The sequence below is a fragment of the Zootoca vivipara genome, chromosome 4, assembly GCF_965207765.1.
Source record: "Zootoca vivipara chromosome 4, rZooViv2.hap1.1, whole genome shotgun sequence".
NCBI lineage: Eukaryota > Metazoa > Chordata > Lepidosauria > Squamata > Lacertidae > Zootoca > Zootoca vivipara.
The window spans coordinates 68,900,119-68,925,241 of NC_142587.1; the positions used below are offsets into that span (position 1 = coordinate 68,900,119).

The following is a 25,123-nucleotide window of genomic DNA, read 5'->3' on the forward strand; positions in this document are numbered from 1 at the left end:
AAGTCTAGATGCTATACCTTCCCCATCCCCCTCTTCCATTGGTTAAGTGTCCTTAGTTGGATCTTAATGTATCCCATTTAAGCTTTTGTCAGTTAATCACATTTTATCTCCAGATTAAATTAAAGTATACCAGACAGGATGATGTCATGATGTTAGAATCCTGTTATTTGTATTTAGAGTTGAGTATTTGGTACTTGTAGTGGAGAGGATGCATTTAAACAAACTCTATTCAGCCATCTTTTGTGTTAGCAGATGGCAAAGGGATGTTTTTTCATAGTTAAAATAAATACTAGATTGTAAAAGCATTTCTGAAATTGATTTTAAATGCAGCTTATGATTTGATCTTGCAATGCAGTTCTTGCAACAGAATTTCAGAGACTGCTCAATATGATGAGGTTGTTTTTGTGATTAGAGTTTAACTGGCCCAAGTGCAATTGTAACACTCAGCCATATAAGAATAAGCCATGGTAACCCTTATTACCCTCCCCCGCAAACAGTTTGAAAGTTCTATTTTTTTTTTTTTAGTAAGATCATTAGCTTGGTTTGCACAATATGGTAAACAGAACTGTGGCTTGCTTTAGGAATTCACAGCTGCTTTGCTCATCTCCAGTACTTTTTGCTGGCATATTGAGCTTAGTAAGTGTTTGGTTTAGTAGGTTGTCCAAACCCAGGCTTGTGTTTAAGCTTTCTCCTAGCTATAGCTTGTGCTTAGTGGGGAGAGAGTTTAAGCATACTAACCTGCATCTTAGTATTCTTCTTCTTCTTCATTAAATTTGTATACTGCCCTTCCCCAGGAGATTCCAATGTAAAAATACAAAATGAAAACATGAAATATATAATAAACCCCCCCCCCCAAAAAAAACACATTTAAAAGAGCATAGAATGTTCATCAGCCAAAGGCTCAGTGCAGGGAGGAGTAAAGTGGCTGTGGCTACAAGTTTCTCTCTATGAATCCACATGTTTGTGTGGTCCTGGTAATGGTAAGCTATAGTTTCACATAGCATGTGTTGCGAATGAGGCCTTTATGCCAAATTTTGGGGAAATTGGCTTATTCTACCAATGCTTAGTTAAGAAAAAGCAGAATCATGTTTGCTCCAAATATAGTTAGATTAAACTACTTCCCCCACCACCCATACCACCACTACCTTAGGGTAATGGGCACACCAGATTTTATAGAACTGAAAGTGGAAGCTTTTAAACTCCTTCCTATGTGTGTGGCACATGACGCTAAGGCTTGCCATGGTTCATTTTCAGTCGCATAGTGCCAAAGGCTTCTCTGGTTTGGAGCTGTATTTAAAAGTCTGTTATTTATCATCCAGATGATCTGATAGATAAGCACACGTTTGTTGCATATTCTACAAAAAATCAGTAAACAAATTAAAATGATGGTTTATCTTTTAAATATCTAAATAGTCACAATGCAGTTTTTCTGTATATATTTCACTCCAAGTGTTGCATAACAAAAATGACAGATTATTGTCCATAGCTCCATATTAAAAAGTTTCATAATAAGAGATATGTAATAAAAGTCTGTTAAAACAAGCCATTAATAATTCCTTGCAGGAATGGTGTGATATCCTGTGTCCTAAGAGATGGTAACACAACCACTTAAGATGTTAATGCTGTTTTTTGGTGGTGATGGTGCTGGAGATAAATATCCCTAGACAACTCTTGGAACTCTTGGAAGCTACACAAATTATTGTTCATTTCAGCACCTTATTATGTAAGCAGAAGGTAATGGGCATTTTGATTGTGCTTCCTGAATTCGATCGGATTCAGTAAGTTTGTGTCCAGTGCTACGTTCTACATGTCAGACAATATAAATATATATGGATGGCAAATGTAAAACTGTATAATGTGAAATAAACAAATTGCATACACTTCATAGGAGAGGCAAATTACAGTTTGAAAAGCCCCTTGGATGTTTCATTTATTTAAAATATTTATATCTTGCATTTCCGCTTGACATCTGGCCTCCAGGCTGGATGACAGTAAAAGAAAGCTAACACACAGTGTAAGAATAGGGAATGGGTACAGCTCAGTGGTAGAGCGTCTGCTTCACACACAGAGAATTCCTGGTTCTATCCCTGGCCTTTCCAGGTAGGATTCAGAATACCCCCTGCCAGAAAGACTGAAGAGCTATCTAGATAGAACTAGAAACCCAGCATTCAAAACTCCCATTGTTCTAGGTGCGTTTTACGACAGGGAATTTCATAAACGCGAGCAGTTTCTGAGTTCAGGGTGCAGTACTGTAAATAAGATTTCAGATTAAATTTGCCACTGTTGTTGTTTAGTCGTGTCCGACTCTTCGTGACCCCACTGCCACTGTTACTCGGAAGTAAATCCCAACCAAGTTCAATGGGGCTTCCTCCCAAGTAAAACGTGCATGGATTGGGGACCTGAAAACTTTCTTTTCTTTTAAACCCAACATGTTTTGTTTAGGTTTAGGTTTAAGTTGTCTTGTTTAATGTACTTTTAATGTATGGTGTGCTTTTAATTTGAAATACAATACTGTAGCCAGTTATCTACCTCACATTCTCACAAATTTTGGAGTGAGATCATTGGAGGTCCCTTAAGTCTTAGGTTTGCAAACTGAACACTCAAGATGGGTGTCTCTGCCATCAGTTGTGTAGGCCTTTAATATGTGTTAATTCTGGTGCCAAAAAGATACATTTATATGAAGGAAAAGGAGTGTAGGGAGAATCCAGGGCTTGTCTGCAGAGTGGAAGGAAAGGAGACCTTTTTCTGCCTCCCCACTTCCAGCCTCTTAAGAATATTAGGGGGGCAGGCAGGGGAAGCATGACTTTGTTTTTTGAAGTCTTCAGATGAGGACAAGACCATGTGAAAAATGAACATAAGATTTTAGCTGCAGTTCATTCATTTTCAGTTTTGTATTCTTGTTATAAAAAGTGCATCTAGACATTCTGTTGTTGCGTCCATGACTTAGGTTTAAGGTGCCATTTAGCTCCTAGCTTTCATATCTCTGCTTCTAAACTAGATAGACCAATGATTTGACAAGGGTATGATGTAAAATATCCAATGCCACAGTGCTTGGATATTGTTGCTGCTGCGCCTCCTCCAGCAGCTATTCTTCTTTAAATATTCTGTAATGTCCACAATGGAACACAGTCTGTTACTGGAATTAAGTCAAGGTAGGGAGCATCATATATTTATGTCCCAGGGGTTCTGACTGTGAAGCAGCAAAAAGAATAGATGTCTGGGTGAAAATAATGGTGTAAGGTGGTGATGGTTACCCTGTGTTTCACAATCACCAGTATGCAATCTACAGTAGTTGGTTTACTTTGCTATTGTGTTTTAAGTCACCTCAAGTCAGTTTGGATAATGATAACAGTGGCACGATCTCTTTGTATTAAATGATGGCTCATTTTGCCTATTTTAAAAAATCCCCTGCACAGTTCAGATTTTGATTAACTACCCTGGTAATAATACTTAATGGAGGGGCACTTGAGTTCAGGTCAAATTTGTTTGCTGTTGATGCAGGCAAGTCCTTCTTAACCATGTCATACCTCTTAATGAGCAAGGAAAAGCTTCTCTAGTGACTCCTTACTGCTTATTATTCCCTCCCCACTTGCAAGGGTAAGGTGTGTTTGTTTTTTGCCCTCACTGACAGTGTTTGAGTTTCTCTCCCCTCCACCTCATTCCTTTTCTCTGATATTTCTTTGAAATAACTATTTCTAAAATTCACAAAATACCCAGATTTTTAACCAAACTTTGGGCAATTTACATGAGAATGGGCCACCTAATTAAAATAATAGTTCAATTACTTTTAACTTTTATCCTTTATCCTTATATGTTTTTAGTATTTTTTTTGATCTGTGTTTTATTTGTTATAAGCCACCTTGAGTCCCGGTTCCGGGGAAATGGTGTGTGTGTGAGAGAGAGATTCGTTTCTTTAACAATTTTTCCATTATATTTTCAAATGTTTTGTAGCTGCTATTAGAAGTGGTCATTTGCAGATGGTGCAGAAGTTACTCAGCTTATGAAAAGTTACTCAGCTGAGTAGTTTTGATTACTGTCTTAGGTGTACATTAGTTAAAAGTTCTTTCCCAAAGTGAGAAGTTGCTTCTAGGTAATCCAGCATAGCCAGTTAAGGTACTTTTCATGAGGCAAACAACTGCACTTTAAATTTGAAGTTCTGAAGAAGTGTGCATGCACACAAAAGCTCATACCAATAACCAATTGCCATTTCACCCCTCAGATAGTTGTCCAGGAATTCTATTTGAAAATGTAATGGATATTCTGTTCAGATTCTGTAATACTTTATGTAACAGTTATTTATATAAATAAAAAAAACACCACTGTTAATTCTACATCCTATGACAGGCATAGGCAAACTCTGGCCCTCCAGATGTCTGGGACTACAATTCCCATCATCCCTAGCTAACAGGATCAGTAGTCAGGGATAATGGGAATTGTAATCCCAAACACCTGGAGGGCCAGAGTTTGCCTATGCCTGTCCTATGAGGATGGTCCAACACCACAAATATATGCATTAACAATAAGCAAGAAGTCATCAGCTATTGCAATAAAAAAACTGACCAATTCAACTGTAGCTTAGTTACCAATTACAAAACATGCTCCATACTGAGAAAACATTTATTCTGGTAGTAAGTGCTTATTAACTTTTACTGGTTGGATTTTTCTTTTCTAGTAAGTACCTAGTGCTTTAAGTAATATGTACGGTAATTAAACAACAACATGCATGCAACAAGTGATAAATATTTTCCTGCCTACAACAAAATTATGCAGTAAATAAATATTTGGCCAGTTAAAATGTTAGCAAGGGTCAAAGATCTTGATCTGTGAAATTACAATATTGAGCTTTTGAGGGGGGAAGAACCACAATATTTGAAGCTGCAAGCACCTGCCTCAGACATTATGAGGATTGAGAGCACCTGACCAGCTTTCTATGAGATCTTTGTTCCAGGCCAGTGTGGTCTAGTGGTTAGAGTGGGAGACCAAGGTTCAAATCCCCACAGAGCCACAAAGCCCACTGGGTAACTTTGAGCCACTCACAATATCTCTCAGCCTAATCTACCTCACAGTGTTAAATGGAGGGGGAGGGGAGTGCATGTGCCATCTTATACTAATAATAATTTTAAGGTTTTTTAAATCATTTTTTAATCATTCACTTATGTGATGATCAAGCTGCATGTTTTTGGTTTCATCTTACTTTTGACCAACTACCCACTTTTTATCATATATAAACACAGAAAAAACCCACAACTCCATTCCCCCTTTCATCTTAAGTCTTGATTCAAAACTTAAGTCACACTAAGTACTGTATAAAACAATGTGAAAAAAATGTTAAAAGACTGCTAAATATTTAGACTATTCAGTTTTCCCCTAAATTTTAATGTCATCAATGTCATCAGTTATGTATTCTGTTACTCACTTCACTTGATATACAACTCATTGGTCTTGGACACTGCTTCCAATTGTTGCTTGGGATTTCTATTTTCCAGTCTTATTTGAATGTTTAGTCTTATCAGCTCCATTCACTTTGACAACTTGAATCAGTTCAGAGGTAACAGGAAATCGTTTCCCAGTACAGTGGACGCTCGGGTTGCGAACGTGATCCATGCGGGAGGCACATTCGCAACCCGCAGCGCCACGTTTGCGCACGTGCGGGTCGCGACTCAGTGTTTCTGTGCATGTGCGAGCGCCGAAACCCAGAAGTAACCTGTTCGGGTACTTCCGGGTTTGGCATGGTGCGCAACCTGAAGCATCTGTAACCTGAGGTATGACTGTATAAGAATAAGCTGCAGTCGGCATTGGGTTCACATGCACTCTTCTTCTTTTCTTTCATGTCCACCAGGAAATAGAAAGCATTTGTTCTTGATTTTGAACTAGCCATATTTCCATGTGACATCAGAACCAGGATCAAACCATCTTTTCAGTCCGACAAGTTTGGACATTGTGTGGTATTCTTAGTTTGCAAATCAAGATTGGGTTTCCTTGCAGGCATGAAAGAAAAGGTGGGATGAGGGAGTGTGAAAGGTGTGGTTTTCCTTTACATTTGAAATGAGCTTTTTTATGTTCTTCCATGCTACAAATGTCTGCAGCGCATTCCTGACCAAATGGTTCTTGTTTTGTCAGCAAAGCTAGGATTGCTTGGGACAATATACAATGTTATGGCTTAAATATATGTTTCCAGATGCTGTCTTTGATATGCAGTAAAGTTTTGTCCATTTTGATAATTTATCATTCATGTGAAATTTAATTGTTCTTTGGTTCTAGGTGAGACTGTGTCAGAACCCCAAACTTCAGTTGAAAAACAGCCCACCTTATATACTTGACATTTTACCGGATACCTATCAACACTTGCGACTTATATTGAGCAAGTATGATGACAGCCAGAAACTTGCACAGCTCAGTGAAAATGAATATTTTAAAATCTATATTGACAGTCTCATGAAAAAATCAAAACGGGCTATAAGACTTTTTAAAGAGGGGAAAGAGAGGATGTATGAAGAGCAATCACAGGACAGGTAAGAAAACTTTGTTTGGCCAATTGGTCATGGCCAATTATAGCACAACTTTATTTGTATATTTCAGCAGTATTTGGATACTTAGCTATTTGAGGACATAATGTTTATTTTCTGAAAACTGTGACCTGAAGGTCAGCTAGTAACTCATTGCATTATTTTTTATTTCTATAGTATTCATAACTTTCAGTGAACTTCTGATGCAACTGTTTTCTTATGAAGTCTTACTTCTTATGTACAGTTCATACTGTATAGGAACATAGCCTCTTAGAGTGCCAGAGTTGGAGGCTTGCTTTCATGACGCATATAAAGTAACAGCAGGGTTATCAATCTTTTTGGGGCTATGGGCATATATGCAAACTGGAGAAACAGCTGTGGGTTCAAATACACTCTGCAATTAAGCACACACTGCACCCTATTGGTTTCAATAGAATGCATAGTCAAGTCTAATTTCAGTGCGGAGAGGGACCTTGAGGGTACCAGTGAAGGACTCTTGCGTATTTATGTAAAATAGTTTTGGAGATGCTTTGTGGCCAATGTGAGTTTGGTGCTGGATTTGTGAACACTTCCAAAATATTAATGTGACACTTGTTTTCCTGATTTCATGAAGTAAGGTGTTGGTGACGATAATCATACTTAATAATAAGCCAATCATCCTGGCTTATCATGGTTTCTTGTGAACAAGCAGCATGTTGAAATGCACAGCCCCAACATTGTTGTAGAAAACCAGGAAGCCTTAGCTTCCCATTATATCTGAACCAGAAATTATGGTTTGTTGTATAATTGGCAAGCCAGCAACAACCAAGGTTTTGGGATAGCTATCATGGATAGTTAGGGGAAAACATGATTCCTGGTTCTGACTTAATCACTGTTGCAAGCACACACAGTTAAAAGTACTTATTGGAAGTTTTTTATTTATTTCTGATTTTATTTGTTCATCTTTCATGTCCTTTGTGACCAGAGAGATCCTGCCAAAGTTGTGTCATGGAGCTCAACATTTATTTAAAAGCCTAGGAATTAATACTAGGCATTTTAGTCTTGAATCCTGGTGGTAAGAAAAGAAAAGCTACTTGGTATATTGATTTTAGTGAAATTATTTTCCGAGCAAGTTAAGTTTTATATGTGCTTGAAAAAGTAATAAGTAGAAGAATATAATAATTAAGAATGTTGCTTTGTGAAGGAATCATGCAAAAGTGAAGGGACGCTTTTTTTTAGGAAGGCAAGTGGATGTTAAGCATGGGTGGAAGATTCACATGAAAATTAATGTCTCAAAGCTTTTTAAACTGTGGAAAGGATTTGCTTCATTTCTGACTTAAAACAAATGCAGCCATAAAGAGTTAAATGTAATGGAGCATGTGTGAACTTTTGAGTGTGTGTTAAAGAGCATAGTAAAATAGTAGTGCTTATGATGCTCTTTCATTCTCAAAGTGTGGTTCTGTTGTTGACTTTAACAGGCCAAGCTGCAAATAGCAAGTTAGTCATGCTACTTTGCATTTGACAGGGACATTCCTCCTCTTCCCCTTTCTTTATAAAATCCTTACACAGTTTGTAGATCCCATGTAATGTCAGATGCAGGGGGAAATGTCACTTCAAAACACAGGTAAGAGTAGAGAAGTTTTTAATAATAACTGTGGCTAGCACCATGTGGTGTTGCATTTGAATGTATGCATCATTGAGTGATGCCAAGTAAAATTCAAATGGAAATAGATGATGTAGGTTGTTATCTGAAACATACTTAGTAGGGAATAAATCCTATTGAATCCAGACTTGCTTCTCGCTAAACTTGCATTGGATTGTACTTCTTATAAATCCAGCTTTGGGAAACAACAAGAGGCAGGTAATAAGCATTCTCAGTGAACCTGGACATTTACAGAAGTAGAAAAAACAACAACCGTAAGTTCTGCTGCCACTGCAACCCAACCTAATGAAATCTAATGATACTCAGTGTCTTGCTGGAGTGGGGGTGGAAAATCAAGAAAAAGGAGGCAACTCCCCATTTGTTTGGGAGTTGCATTCTGAGGCACCGTGCACATCAGCGGGATGCGCTTAAGCCTGCCCTGTTCTATCCCACTTCCTTTTTGTGCCGAAAACAGTGTGCAAAAGAGTTCATATGCGTACCAAACACGTGCAATTGGGGAGTGGCCTGTATCTTGAAAGAAGAAGTGATTGCCTATTATGAGCACTGAATGGGAACACTGTGTGTGTGTGTGTGTGTGTGTATATACACACACACACATATATATATATATATATTGCAAGTTCCACTTCTGCCTCCATATAAAGGGGGAGGGGAAGACACATTTACTTGAGGCTTGTGCTGGGTTCTTGCATCTGAACTGGACCACAGACATACGTAACTAGAAGGATGTGGTCCTCCATTTATATTCATGTAACAAGCTGTGGTTGGCTTGTTATGTCTGAACTTGTCCAATGATTCTCAGTTTACTGCCTGTTGTCACACAAATCATTTCCCTGTTAAAGCAAACAGAGTGATGTTTTTAAAATAGGTATGGCTAATCTTTGTGAACTTTACAATTCATAGCAAAGGAGAGCTCAAACTGGTGAATAAATATCCCTAAGCTGTGTTTAGTTGTAACTTAATGTTGCTTATTTGAACAGTTTTTCAGAACAGAATGTCTTAATTAGAAATATGAAAGCATGGTAGAATTTTTTTAAAAGAAGGAAGTACTTTGAAGTGGCACATTGCTGTCTTTTTCAGAAATATATTCTGGCAGTCTATGACAAAAACAAATCAAAACCTCCTTAAGTCCGGGCATACTGCTGTGATGAAGTTATTGCCGGAGTGCTTTATGTGCATTCTAATGTTAAAATGTACTTCTTAAAATTGCTAATTTAAGCATACTTAGTTGCTGTTAAAGAGTTTGCTGTTAAAGAGTTTGAGGCCCACCAATTCAGCTGACAATCCCACAAAATCCCTGGTTGATCTGTGGAATGGGAAAAAGATGACCTGGATTGGTTGATGGGATCACTCCCAAGTGCCCCTGCTCATTGTATTGAGCTCTGTTCCTTGGTTATTTAATGAAATACTTAGGAAGAGGACTAAAACAACCATTGCCTGGGTGCAGTGATGGACTGTAGATGGCTAACAAGTGGAAGCTCAATCCAGACAAGAGAGAGGTATTGATGGCCAGTAGGCAAATTGATCTGGATTGTAAGTACATACTATTCTGGATGGAGTGGCACTCCCTGTAGAGGATCAGGTTTGCAGTTTGAGTGTGCTTCTGGATGCCCAGGTGACCGCTGTAGCCAGGCGTGCTTTTGTTCTGCTTTGGCTGTTGTACCCGCTACACCCGTTCTTGGAGAAGACAGATCTGGTCATAATGTTGCATACCTTGGCCATTTCCAGATGTTACTATTGCAGTGTGTTCTGGATGCGCCTTTGAGAAGTGTTTAAAAACTGTGGCTGATACAATGCACAGTGGCTCAGATTCTTCCTGGTGTATATTTCTCAGAACATGTTGGTTTGTTTTTGTTTTTATTATGTATTTTGTGTTATCATTTTGTCAAAATTCCCTGAGTGTGTGTCAGTTTAATCAGGGACATGGGACTTGTGGCCATCCAGTTTTGAGGATCTAGCCAGCATTATCAATCTTCACATCTGGAGGATCACATTTCTCCATCCTTGTTCCAGAGAAGCTGTTTACATTTTGCCTTAACATTAGAGTAGACACAAATTTTAATTGAAATATGAAAAGGAAGCAACATCCTGATGGTATTGATCTTTTACTTTTAACCCTATTAATTAATACTCTGTGAAGAATGAACAGTAATGGCTTTCAGAGCTTCATAATAAAATGCTGATTAGAGACATTTAGTGATATAGTTTGTTGTTGACTCAGTTGGTATCCAGATGAGAGGTGGTTGCCTATAAATGTTTGCATTATCCCTGTTGTTCATGTAGCCCAAACTATATTTTTTTCCTTTTTAAAAGCACCACATTGTTTGCAAGCAGTGATCCTTCTGATGCCAAATAGTGTGTAATCTGGTTACGTTACAACCTGCGTAATCATTGTTCTACAATAAGAGCAATAAATAATAATGTGCTTGTGGAGTTAAATCCTTTCCTGTCCAAGTTAGCTATTAAGATTACCAGTAAACTACTGTTTTTGCAGCGCAGAAGCAATGAGCTGGTGCCGTTTATGAATAAAATCACTAGGTCTAGTTCCTTCTCTCACTGATTAGAATAGTAAGTGCTTTAAGGTCTGCAGTGCAAATAATCACCAACAGTGCCTCCTCTAAAGCCCCTTAAGCCAATCAACATGTATCCAATCTTCAATTAAACTTAATAAATGAGTGTTGCTTTTATGTTTCAGAGCTGTTGATAACATTTGGTTTGGGGAAACCTTAAACATAGGCAGCATAAATTAAATACATTCAGTCTTACTGCTAAGAACTTAATGATTTTCTTTTTCCTGTCCCTGCTCACCCCACCCCACGTTCTGTACTGTATCTGTATGGAATGTATGCATTCCTTTATGTTTAGCATCATAGAATTGTAGAGTTAGAAGAGACCCTAAGAGTCATCTAGTCCAACCCCCTGCATTGCAGGAATCTCAACTCAAGCACACATGACAGATGGCCATCCAATCTCTGCTTAAAGGAGAGTCCATCACCATTCCACTGTCAAGCAGCTCGTGCTTAGATTTTTCTCCCTAATACTATATGCTGATAAGATAAGCATAAGCAAGGCAACCAACCCCAACTCCCCTTAGATATACACCTGCTGTTGCAACTGTATGGTGGATTTTTTACTTTCTCTTCTGTAAGGAAACACAGCAAAATGGTCTGTGCTAGAGCTTTTTGTTTCTATTTTCTGTTGAACACAAAAGACTGGAAATGTGCTGTGTGTGGTGTTCCACATGCATGCACTGTGGGACACGAGTTATATTCATCAAATTGTGAGGAGCTGCAGCTGGAAAGGAAAACTGGCAGTTATCCCATAGGTGCATGCAAGTGCTTCTATACCAGTGTAGGGCTCTTTGGATCCTGGTCCAAGTTGAAACATTATTGAGGAATTTGCCTTATGTGTATATAGAATTGACCTTTCATTGCATGTAGAGATCTGAACATTTTGTTCCCTTTGATAGCTCATAACAGCACAATTAGGTGCATGTCTCAGAAGAAACTCTCATTTAGTGCAATAGGACATACTCCCAGGCAAGTCCCTTGTATTCAGTGGGAATTCAGTGGGTTCTTTAAAGAAAGATATATTTAAAATAACAAAACAAAAAACAAAAAACCTTGCCTAGAACAAATTAGTGGAATATATTATGTCTTAGCAATACAGACCTGCAGTGTGAAGATTTAGTGTATCAAGCCTATACAGGTTTCTGAAATCTTAAGCTGGAAAAGTGACACTGTTGGAAGCAACTCCACTGCAGGTAAATGATAGGCAGGAATGGCTTAGCAAAATGCAAATTCAGCAGTGCCAGAATTTTGAACAAATGAAGGGTGTGAACATTTTGCAGGCCCACAGAATATTTTTTTCATAGACATATAATTTGTGGTTGGACATGGGATTCCTACTGCAGTGGAATTTCTAATTACCTGCATGCATTTCTCTTGTAGCATTTTCTCTAGTCATTATTTCTTCCATCTTAAACATCTGATGTAACTCCTTTATACACTCCATTTGTGGGCTTTTGAATCTGAGGAATGACTCAGTGTTAGGGAATATAATGCACTGCAGCTTTCAGAAGAAAAATGGTTATACTGACTTGAATTATTGGTAGCATATTGCAGCTTACACTTATATTTCACTTGAGTTCTGGTATAGTTTCCCCTTTCAACAGTAGACACTATGCCTTGTGAGGTTGAAGACTAGTATCTGAACCATTTTCATAATAGTCAGGAAATCAAGATGTTGGGAACTGCTTAGTAAGCTGTATTGGCTCTGGCACTGTGAATACATTGATACTCCTGATAAGTGGAATGTATAGATATTCATCCCAAACAAATTTAGTGCTTGGGAAATTTTGTTTTTGACATGTTCGCTTTGGAATGCAATAACAATAACAATAATATGTTTATAATAGAAGATCAGTGAAGTGGAAATAAAGCAAGTGTCGTATTCACAGCTTTTATCATGATTTGCAAAAAGTGGAATATTTGTTGTGTATGAATATTTAAAGTTGGTAGGCAGTCTCAAGTAGCACATCATTTAACAATCAAGCTAAATACTTTTGCAGCATGTAGACCTGTGTCTGATTATTTACTTGTATGACTAATGCCCACAGTTAAACAGCTTGCAGTCTATTGATAATAGATTTCCTGTGGTTATTTGAGAAGAAGGTGAGTGGCTCAGAGGTAGTGGCTTGTACTGGCCAATTACAATTTGACATGCTAAGAGACCAAATGGCCAGCAATGTTACTGTGCTGAATGCTTGCACTGAGTTTGGATTATCTAGTTGTATGACTCATACCAATACCTTAATGAAAATTCCCATAGCCTCATGGGGAGATCAGGCCTTCTCTCCAGTCTTACATTGAGTAATATGGCTTATAAGAAATTAGTGTTGTGAGAAGTTGTGTGGGAGATTCTGTATCTGGAAAAAAGGTTCCATAATGTGAGCAAGATGCTTGAGCAACAAAGTGGGGATTCAGTCTTGCGAAGGAGAGTGTAGGAGGGGTTTCCTTTCAGCTTTATGAAAAGAAACAAAACTACTATTTTCCACTTTAATCAGTGCTACAAGCTCATTACTGAAGAGCAGTATTCAACAATATGCTTATGATGAAAGGAAAACTTGCTCTATTTTTTCCTTTCACTTTTGAAGTCTTCAGAATGATATTAAGAAAAGACAGAGCACTTCATATGTGTGAAGATGGGAAACATACAGGTGAAAATAATAAATAGTGGGATTTTGGTCCTGAAGTAGCTTTGTAAGCCATATGTGCCTTTCATGATATATAAATCAAAATACTGAGTTGTATTAAGAACCCATTATTTCATTTGATATTTAAATGTAATCTGTAGTACTTGTTTATACTCTCTCTCTCTCTCTCTCTCTCTCTCTCTCTCTCTCTCTCTCTCTCAAAATTTAGACAGGCACCATCTCCAATGGTATTTTAGCACCTCCTTAAAATATATTTGTTAAACTAGATTTTTGCAGTTAGATAATTCTGTTTCTGTTCTTTTTGCTTCTGCCTCATTGCAGCTGCATTTTATTTTATTAGTATTAATTTGTATCCTGCCTTTCCACTCAGAGGAGCCCAGAGAAGGAAGCAAACATTGAAATGATAAAACAATGCAATTTAAAATAGAATAAACATATATTTGGAAACACATAGAACATATAAAAACATTTAAATACAATTGCATACCCAGTGGATGATTCAGGATTGCTGACACATGATCCCATAAGGCTGACCCACTTATGAACCAAGCATTCATATTCTGCACTAGCTGCAGCCTCCAGACTTTTAGGCCAGCGCCACAAAACAGCACATTACAGTAATCTAAGCAGGTCACCAGAGCATGGACAACTGAAGTCCATCTATTCCAGTCCAGGAACAGCTGTAGCTCTCTAACCTGCCTAAGCTAGAGGATAGTAATTCTGGGCCACAGAAGCCACTTGATAATCCATTGACAGGTTAGGAGAGGGTGAGAAGAAAAACTGGCCTTTTGTCCCTCCTGGGGTTCCACACTCAACCCTATGAATTCCAGACTGGCTTGTGTATTGAACATATGAACCCTTTTAGTGAAGGTTTGAACACACAGGGACATTTTGCTTCAGACACCTTATTTAAAGTATTTTAAAGATATTTATTCATGTATGTTGGTGCTTTCCTCCTTCCTGCCCACAGTATATTATTTCAGGTTGTGGTTGTAGTAGGGTTAAATAAAAAGATTCAGTTGGTCAGTGCAGAGCTGCTGCGGGTAATAACCTCAGACAAAACCTGGCTGAGGGGAGAAGGGAGGATAGATGTGAGTCCCATCCTGACCAGAGTTGGAGTATGGGAAGAAGGTATTTAAAGAGAACCTGTTATATTTGTCAATTCAACCAAGTTAAAGTCTGATTCAAAAGCTAAGCTGCAAACACCAGGACTAAAGGAAACTGATTGCATGCTGAAAGCTGTTGCCCCTAGATGTGTGTTCTCTGTAGGCTAGTACGGGTTCCTTGAATTGCATCCAGTATACAGTGGTGCCTTGGTTTAAGAACAGTCCTGTTTACGAATGATTCGGTTTACGAACTCCGCAAAACCGGAAGTAGTGTCTTGGTTTGCACACTTGTGCAAACAGTGGAAGGGCACCGGCTGCCAGGAAGCCTTATTAGGGAAAGTGCACCTTGGTTTAAGAACGGTTTTGGTTTAAGAACGGACTTCCGGAATGGATTAAGTTTGTAAACCGAGGTACCACTGTACTTTATTGGCATATTAAGGTTATGTGTTGCTAAAATGCATTACGTAGACAGGGCAGTGAAATTGATTAATATTAAAGATAGGTATCAAGAGCTGTGTTGAAGCTGAATAACTGCCCCCCCTTGATTTCTGGACAAACAGGTTTGGAGGCGAGTAGGGGGGAAGAGTTGTCCTTTCTCCTGCTCTGAAGTCTCTTCCCCACCCTCTCCTGAGTTCCAGCTTGGCTTGTGGTCTTAGCAGAAACACTTGTTCTAGGGCAGGCATAGGCAAACTTGGCCCTCCAGATGTTTTGGGACTACAACTCCCATAATCCCTAACAGGACCCAGTGGTCAGGGATGATGGGAGTTGTAGTCCCAAAACATCTGGAGGGCCAAGTTTGCTTATGCCTGTTCTAGGATTTGTGCATGCAGATACTGTACATTTTCATCTGTGTTTCATTGGAGTTTCTAGTGCTTTGGGGGGCATTACAAGGAAGGAAAAGAGCATCCTTTCAAATTATGACCACATTTGGAATATCACATGGACCTCTGGATATTGTTGTCAAATTGGAAACAATATAGTAGACAAGTTCTAAAAGACTATAAATGTTTCAAAGGCAAATCCTAAGAAGAGCTAAAGAAACTGGGTAAGTTTAGCCTAGAGTAGAATATTAAAGAGAAAACATTAAGAGGTTGTCAGGGGAAAGATAACAGATCATTTATCTTATCTGCTGAGGTTACAAGCAAGATGCAGTGGTTTTCATCTACAAGTAGGAGATGATGGTTACACACTTTGGGGGGGAATTCTAGCTGTTAGAGCGGGTCGGGGCATGCCACGGTTGACATTTAGAAATAGTTGTTTGTGCTTACATAGGCTGAAGATCTAGTCGCTGATACCACTTATTCACCACCTAGTTGTTTCTCACCCCGTTTTCTATCTGAATTTAACTAAGTTGTTTAGTTATGTGTTGATCTACTATATATTTTGGAAAGTAGTTTGTCCTTTATGCACTTGGGTGCCTCTTGATGTATTGTCACACAGACGGTTCCCAGGATAGAGGAGCCATTTTTGTCTACATTTTGAAACCACTGGATACCATTGTGAATCAAAACGGTGGGCCAAACCTTTACAAATGGCACCAATTTCGATACCTCTGAAGATATTATCTCCCATTTTGATACAACAGTTCCCGAGCTAGAGGAGCAAATTTGGGTCTGTGTTTGGAAACCATTGGATACCCTTTTGAATCAAGATGATGGATCAAATCTTTCCAAACTTCATTGATTTGGGCACCTTTGAAGATACTGTTGCTCAGTTTGGTATGACAATTACTGAATTGGAGGGTTGGGTTTTGGTTTACATTTGGATATTGTCAGACACAATTTTGAGCGTTACCAGAATATGTGCATTAAAATTTGCCTTTGGGGCTTAGGCAGCTCCAGAACTTTTCCTGGGTAGTAACATATTTCATTGATACTGAGTTTTTGATACAAGCATTGTTTAGGCCGTGTCTTAGCACTTTTCCTTTTGTTAGTGGACCAAAATGACTTTATTAAAAAATACAAACTTTATTAAAGAATAGAATTTACACAAGAATGAAAACGAAGAACACTACAAAGTTAATAATACATACACTTCAAATATCAATGACATACCACAGACAACTTTGAGTAAGAAAAGTGTAGTTTGGAGAGAAATTTTTGTTCGAACAGCACACAGGAGGCATCATTGGCCATCTGTCAGGGTCTCACTCTGATGCCAGCCTTGGGCCTCCCTGTTCAGGGTCTGGGTCTATGAGCTGTCTGTCACTTTAAATAATCATAATACTCCCAATGTAACATCACTCAAAGTCATTATGGGACATTAAATTGGCAACCTTGCTTTTCCAATTTCTGAATGGTTCCCAGATTTTGACTGTGTGCTCCCTGGGGTCAGAATTTTTCTGTTTCCTTGCTAATGTTACTGCATGTAAAGTACTATGTACATTGAAAAATACAAGTCTGTGAAGCTTCCCTGTGTGTTACAGTAATCACTGAAAACTCCAGGCTGTTGAAAAGCTGAGATCAAGGCCAACCTTGTAATTTGCTACTTGCCAAAGACAATTAGCAATTTTTATCAGAGCAAGTAGCTCTTCGGGCTCACTATCTGACCTGTGACATGCATGTGGACATTACCGGTAGTAGATGGGCTAGTAAAGTCTTTTTGCCTGCATTTCTTTTTGTACACCTGGGACATGTTTCATTTTTATTTGAAAGAAAACTGTGCCTCATCAGGAAGGAATGTGAAATTTAATGTTCTGCGTACTGTACATTAAATTATGTTAGAAAGAACTTTGTGAAAAGCAGTTTTGCCCTTAAAATAACATTATGTGTGGTTTAAAATAAATTCCACTTACTTTTGTAAAAGCAGTTGACGTCCCTGAATATCAATCAATAAGTATCAACAAGTTGTTTTCCTTTGTCTTACTATGTTTTACAAATCTTCTCTTATATGGTGCTGATTGCCTTCAGTGGCTGCTTGAGTCATTGTTTTGTAACAATAGAGCTATCAATTTCTGAGCTGTTTCTTATGATATAACCTCAACAGTTTTATGAAACAACTGCATTGAATACAGCTATATTTCACCTTTTAAAGTGCAGTAACTTTCATTATTGAAGATTTTTGAATCTACATAAACAATTTATCAAATTTAATATATGGCTTTTGTTTTTATTTAAATACATTAAAATGTACCCAAGAAGTGGCATTGTTATTTAGCAAATGTTTTCTAAAGCACTGTTTAATTGTGGTATGAATGTGGTCTTAAAAATAAGAAAACATGGGACACATGTTGCTTTTTGAATTTTTGTAATTCAGGTCTTCGTTTTCCTTTCAAACAAGACAGTTCTTTGGTATACTTTGCTTAGTTTACCCCCTGTTTTATTTCATTGAAAGGCGAAATCTCACAAAGCTGTCCCTCATCTTCAGTCACATGCTTGCAGAAATCAAGGCAATCTTCCCTAATGGTCAGTTCCAGGGTGACAACTTTCGTATCACAAAAGCTGATGCTGCAGAATTCTGGAAGAAGTTTTTCGGTGAGAAGTAAGTATAATCAATTTTGCAAAAGTTTTTTGTGTTGCATATGATTCCCAAGGAGGTCCTGAAGTCTCTCCCACCCCCATTTTTAGTATCCTTTTAACATTTATGTATAAGGACAAGTACATAAGAGACACTTGTCACGTAAGGTTTTGACCAGATGTGGCTAAAGTGCCTTGCAAACTATTCATAACAGACTTAATTGCCTGAAGTAGATGTTAACAGATCCCAGACAATCCAAAGAAGGTGTGCTGGACACAGGCCCGGCTCTAGGTGCAGTCCTGGTGGTGCAGGGCCGGCAGGGGGAGCGCTGCAGGGCGAAGCCGCGCGGAAGCCGTGCTGCGAGGGTGCCGGAGCGATCTCAGCGCCAGGGTGCCCGACCTGCTCGAGACGGCCCTGGCTGGATAGTTACTTGAGGATGCAATGGAGGAAGAGAAGTGAGACCCCCCTCACCACCACACAGTAGGCATGTTAAACTTGTACTCAGTGAAATTCACAGCACATCTTTTGCCACTTGCGTTCTAGCCTTTGTTTCTAGACCAATTTGCTATATAATTGTATATCTTGAAGCAGATTACAGTAAGGAGTCAGAGACTCAAAAAACCCACAATAAAACTCAATATCGATATTTAGGTAATTGATATAAAAGTTCAAAAGGAAAATTAAAAGATATAAAAAGATGTAAAAAGTACAAAAGGAAAATTAGATTACTAAAACTAAAAATATTGAAACTAACAATATGAAGCTGTACATTCTAGTGGTCAGCAGTTGAGGAAGGCTTGGACAGAAAGGTCCATTTTCATTAGCTGTATTCAAATGGTAGTATTGGTTGGAGTGGATTTGTGGCTATTGATACCAGGTTTTATGAGGTAATAAATTTGAATATTCCACAGTTATCATAATAGGTGTTATCTAGGTATTACATTTCCTGATGCACAAAAATACTGTATTAAAATTCTCAGAAAATATAATACCCCTGAAAAAACCCAGACCATATATAAGGTAACATGTTGACACTGCACAAGTAAGAAAATGTGCCTTTATTGTACTAGGAAAAGTTATTATGATCTTATTTAGTGCTGAAGGTTGTGTTGAAATTCAGCATGATCTGGAAGACTGAAGTTAATTTCTGTGTAATCCATATATTAACGAACCTGCTCACCTCTGTGAGTTTGATCCTATCTAAAATTTCATTCTGTGAAGTTCTTACACAGCCACTCCCTGTGAGCTATTTTTGCTTCAAGGTAGGAAATTCCTTTGGCAAGATTGCTTATGTATGGCAGGTCTGTGACTGTAACTATTTGAGTATAGGCTCTTCAAAACCTCACATCCTACAACCTATCTACCTACTTGTCTTTCAGCAAGTTGCATTATTGAAACATCTGGGTATATTGGGAAAGAATACAGATAGTAATAAATCAAAAAGAAAAAAAGTCTACACTTTATATTAGCTGGGAAATTTGCTGAGATGGCACTAAGACCTCAGAAAGTTTATTGCTAAAATTTAGCATTCAGCTACTGCTGTGCCGTTTAGACACCAATTTCTGCCATCATCTCTCTTCTCTCCTCACCCCTGACCATGGTGCTGCCAGAACATGATGTGTAATCATGAACCTACATGGCTCTGATTTTACAGGATGTGATGTTACTTAGAAAATGGTAGCATATTGTGTAACACTTCAATAATGTTTTTGCATTACAGAACCATAGTGCCTTGGAAGGTGTTCCGTCAGTGTCTACATGAAGTGCATCAGATTAGTTCTGGTTTGGAAGCAATGGCTTTGAAATCTACTATTGATTTAACCTGCAATGACTACATTTCAGTCTTTGAATTTGATATCTTCACCAGATTATTCCAGGTAAATTATTCAGCCTAGTATTGAACATCCTCATGTTGTCTACAACCAAGAATGTTTCTTTAAACCCTACAAAGCATTCACTAATGGTTGAAGTCAATATGCCATTTTGTTCAGTTAAAAACAAAAATCTTTGCCAAATGTCAAGAAAAAAAAGACTGATTAAAACTGAATAAAAGCCGAGGCTTGGTTTATCTCAGAAACTTTATTTGTGTGAATTATCTTTGGCTTATCTTTTAAAATAAAAAACCAGTTTGCTTATTATGCTTAGAGCTCCTCTATTACGTTTTTCTCACCTTCACAATAAATATAGTGGTGTAAGGAGAGAGTACATATGAGAAAAGAAAAAATTCTTCCGTTTATGAGGGCAGCTTAAAGACTCAGACAAACTAAGTATCTGGGTATCGGAATATGAGATAGGATCTGTTTATATTCTTGAACTCTATATATTGTAATAGCTGGCAGGTTTAGTATATTACCATGCATCACTGCTGTGATAAATTGCATACTTAACACTAGGTAAGAGTACAGTGGTACCTCGGGTTACGAACGCGATCCGTTCCGGGTCGCAGTTCGTAACCTGAAAAGTTCGTAACCCGAAAAGGGCCCGAACCGCCGTTTTGCGCATGCGCAAAGCGCTATTTTAGCTATTTTCGCGCTTTGCGCTTGTGCAAAGGCGCGCGGCGAAAATACTTCCGGGTTTGCGAAGTTCGTAACCCGGGTTGTTCGTAACCCGAGGTGTTCGCAGCCCGAGGTACGACTGTATAGAAATTGCTGCTGTATTCTTGGGCCCCTGATGGTTGGGTACTATAGCTTTCTATTCTGTTTTATTGCATTGTTTTATTGTATTGTGAATCATGTTAAAATTATTTTTATTAAAGGCAGTATATAAAGAGAGAGAAAAAATAGTTTTGATTGAAGATCAAAGTTTTGATAGCTGCTTCATGAGGTGCAACAGTTTATATTTAGCTGACAGTAGGCTTTTCTTCACCTGCTGTGAACTTAGGCATGTTTCCCCCAGTTAAATTGTATCAAAGCTAATCATGTACAGTGAATGAATAACAACAACAACAACAACAACAAACTTTTATTTGTATCCCACCCTCCCCGGCTGAGGCCAGGCTCAGGGTGGCTAACATCAAATATAAGGTATCTGAATAAGTGTGCAAGCACACGAAAGCTCATACCAATGACAAACTTAGTTGGTCTCTAAGGTGCTACTGGAAGGAATTTTTTTTTATTTTGTTTTGACTATAGCAGACCAACATGGCTACTTACCTGTAATCAAATATAAACAATGATATAAAATCAGACAATAATTAAATCACCTCTTAAAAACTAGTCAGGATATGTTAATAACTCTACAGACTTCAGAAGTATATCTTGCATACATTGTGAGACACTTTGATATGGTGACTGACTGGAATGTTGAATTCGGACTGAGGATAGCTGAACAAAAATTCACATGTAGCCATGAAGTTTACTGAGTGGCCTTGGCCCAGTCACTATGTGCTGGTTCAGACATAAAGATCCTGGCTTAATAAACCATGATTTATTAAAATGGGTATAGTTCTCATGCTCCCCGTCCCCTCAGGTTTCAGTGTTTTTTTTAAATCATGCTTACTTTAAAGCACTTTCTCTTTATTTCCAAAATGATAAACTGTGATTTAAAGTAATCATGGCAGAAACCAGTAACACAGAGAGAGATGCAGGGAGCCCACAGACATGAAGCTCATTGCCTGCTTTACCAAATCATGGAACAAAAACTTGACTTACAAAACCATGTTTTAGTAAGCTTGTTCCATTCAAGCTGGCCCTGTTTCTCAGCCTAATCTACCCCACTTGGTTGCAAGTATAGTGGGGAAATAGCAGTGTATGCCACCACAATGTTTGGAGACAAAGATGGGACAAAAATACATTGTTATTTTCACTTTGTGTTTAGCCTTGGGGTTCAATATTAAGAAACTGGAACTTCTTAGCTGTAACGCATCCTGGATATATGGCATTTCTGACTTACGATGAAGTTAAAGCACGGTTACAAAAATACAGCACCAAACCAGGAAGGTAATGCATTTTTGCTCATACTTCTAAGAAGCGTGTCATTTGACCTTTGTGCCCAGTAAAACCTTTTGCTCTTTGTGCTATTTTAACCAGTCTTCACTTAGTATATTTTCTAAGATTCCTAGCCACACTGGAAAAACCTGCAAACCTGGTGTTACTCACCTGACTGAATTTGCATTTTAAAATTATAAAATGCACTTATGTGGACATAGTAAAGTCTAATAAACATAGATCCCTTGTTTTAAGTGTTGAGCCTTTTAAATGTGCTGCTTCCAGATTTTTTACCTTTCAGAACTGTGGGGATTATTACCCCTCTTTCTAATTTTAAATGAAAGTTTTCCTAACTTTTAAGAGGACCCATGTTTTTCATGTAGAGGTGGGCTTATAGGCAGCACATACTGCAGCTTTAGTGGAGAGATGGTTAACCTCTGACCCTCCAGATGTTGCTGGACCACATCTCTCATCATCTCTGACTATTAGCCATGTTTTTGAGCTAATGGAAATTAAGGGTGAAACAACATATTGAGGGCAATGGGTTAGATGGGCCTTTGGCCTGATCCAGGAGGTCTTTTCATATGTTGTTAACTGTGTTTTTGTAACATTGGCTTATAGCTACATTTTCAGATTAAGCTGCACTCGACTAGGACAGTGGGCAATTGGATATGTCACTGGCGATGGAAATATTTTACAGACAATACCTCATAATAAGCCTTTATTTCAAGCTCTGATTGATGGCAGCCGGGAGGGATTGTGAGTATAAATGTTTTATACTTTAAATACAGAACCTTGGTACTCTTGACAGATGGGATGCACCTAACAGTGGTATGTATTTCAGTTTGACCAATGTTTAGTTATCCAATATAAAATTAGATCTTTATTACAATAAGTGCTAATAATAATAATAATAATAATAATATATTATTTATACCCTGCCCATGTGGCTGGGTTTCCCCAGCCACTCTGGGCGGCTTCCAACAGAAAAATAAAATAAAATTGATTAAACATTAAAAGCCTCCCTAAACAGGGCTGCCTTCAGATGTCCTCTAAAAGTCTGGTAGTTATTTTTCTTTTTGACATCTGGTGGGAGGGCGTTCCACAGGGCGGGTGCCACTACCGAGAAGACCCTGTGCCTGGTTCCCTATAACTTGGCATAATTTTCATGCAGGGAAAGGGAAACAACCACTCTTCTTTAGTGTCCCAAATGTAGGCAAACTAGAGTCTATGTTGTTGACTTAACAGTAAAATAAGGAGACTAGAAGAGGTGAGGGTGAACTTATATGCAACAATGAAATGAAAAGTGGACTACAATTATCAGCAGATAGTGCATATACAAAAACAACATAAACATGGTGTCAGGGGACCACCAGGGGTCAGCGGAGAGTCCAGGAAGTCGGGACAAGGGCTGTCCGATGGAGACGGAGCACAGGACACTAGTGTCTCGCAGCATCTTTCGGAGGGTGGTGTTGGGGCTCAGACAGCGGTGCAGATCTTGGGGATGCAGAGAGTGCCAGGTTTCCAGGGGAAAGGCTGGAGGGGTCAGACCACAGTGCTCAAAGAGGGGGAGGCTCCAGAGGAGACAGCACCGGCCCCTCAGCTAAGCAGCTCTGGTGGAGAGGGCGCTCCACCAGCCCCATCTCCCCAACAGTGAGGGGGGGAGCAGAAGAGGAGATTCAAGGTGTCAAGGGTGTTCTGTTGGAGGAAGTCCCGACGGGGGGTGCTTCCGGATTCTGAATCGGACTAGGACAGTCATGGATTTTGATGCTCTGTCTTGTACATATGTATATAATAAAACTCTGTAAAAACCAAGCACAGAGTTTGGAGCGTCTTACTCATGAGAAAGCAACCAGCATCATTACACATGGATATTGTAATGAATGGCAAGAGGAAGTGGAAAAAGTTGTTGGAAGCAAATGCTTAGAGTGGGGTGAGAAAGTCTTCGGAACCCTCATCTAAATTTACCCTTCATGAATAGCTTGGTGGTAGAATGCTTTCAGGTGCAAGTATTGCGATTTGTGTTGTCTAGTGACTTGGTGAACTAGTCCCAGTTTTATCAAATTCATTTGGAAAGCCATATGTTTGGGTTTTCTTAACTTGTAGCTATATACATGTTAGTGCACATTGTGCAATTAAATGTTAACAAATTTATAAGCAATGTAAAATTGTAAACTTTATTTCTTTGTAATCCAGCTATCTGTACCCAGATGGAAGAAGTTACAATCCTGATCTGACAGGACTGTGTGAACCCACCCCACATGATCACATAAAAGTTACACAGGTATGTTGCATATTATCACTTCATTTATAGCAAAAGCATTAATAAAAAACAATGCAATAGATTTAAATGCCGGATTTTAGTAAGATGTTCATTTACACCCATTAATGGGCACTCACTATTGAGGTGTGGCCTGGGAATGGGGGGACTTTTGGTGGGAAATATATGAGATGGGTTTGCATAGGGGCTCTCTGAAAAAGTTTGTATTTACTTTATAATGAAGCTAAATATAATATTATCATTCAGTAGTCTCAAAATAACATCCAGATAAAATCATCCTTAACCTCAAAAATATAATTAATTGCTTTACAATCTCTATTCACAGTTACCTTCATGAAAGGCAATTAGTGTGTTTGTTGTGAACTCTAGTGGGGAGGGTGTTTAAAACTGTAATGATCTTGGTAGCCTGTGAATTTATTTTTATCAAGCGGCTTGACCCCTCTGGGTGCCTCTCTGGTGATAATTACATCTTAGGGCTTGAGTGACCTTTGGTCGTATATAGTGAAAGGATAAAAAAATGAGGAAGTGTTGGCCAGAAATCCATATCTCTTCTTCTCTGCACCATCCATTGGTAGTTTTGTCATATTGATGAGGGTGGTCTGTTCATTCTATGTAGCTGTTGTGGATTGGCTAATACTCTGGCTGCATTTTGAATGTTTCTGATGCATGTGTCATGTTGTTAGACTCGATGTTTTGATAGGCATTACAAAGTATTTTTTAATAGTAAAGATAAATCACTATCACTTAAAAAAAATAACAAACAAACCCTCAAATACCCCCCAAGTTGCCTGTACATGCTATGTGCAGTATGCTAACAATGCTGTAATTACTGCTTGCATTGTGACATTATTTTTTTCTGACATTTAAGGAAGAATTGGCACCTAGAGTACAAATGTTATGAGCACCTAGGAGATAATTATCCTTCTAGCAGTGATGACATGCTGAAGATTATATTAGAAGATTATAATTTCCTTACACATCTTTGATTGGT

General features: G+C 38.5%; 1 protein-coding gene across 2 annotated transcripts in view; it reads left to right on the forward strand.

Annotated features, from left to right (window-relative positions):
• CBLB (Cbl proto-oncogene B) overlaps positions 1-25,123 on the forward strand; it is a 64,664-nt gene that overhangs the window by 10,594 nt on the left and 28,947 nt on the right. For both annotated transcript variants that reach the window (XM_035114303.3, XM_035114304.3), the window contains exons 3-8: positions 6,262-6,512; positions 17,803-17,949; positions 19,646-19,802; positions 21,742-21,863; positions 22,473-22,610; positions 24,048-24,135. In XM_035114303.3, coding sequence (XP_034970194.1) covers positions 6,262-6,512; positions 17,803-17,949; positions 19,646-19,802; positions 21,742-21,863; positions 22,473-22,610; positions 24,048-24,135 — 903 coding nt within the window. The remainder of the gene's footprint in view (positions 1-6,261; positions 6,513-17,802; positions 17,950-19,645; positions 19,803-21,741; positions 21,864-22,472; positions 22,611-24,047; positions 24,136-25,123) is intronic.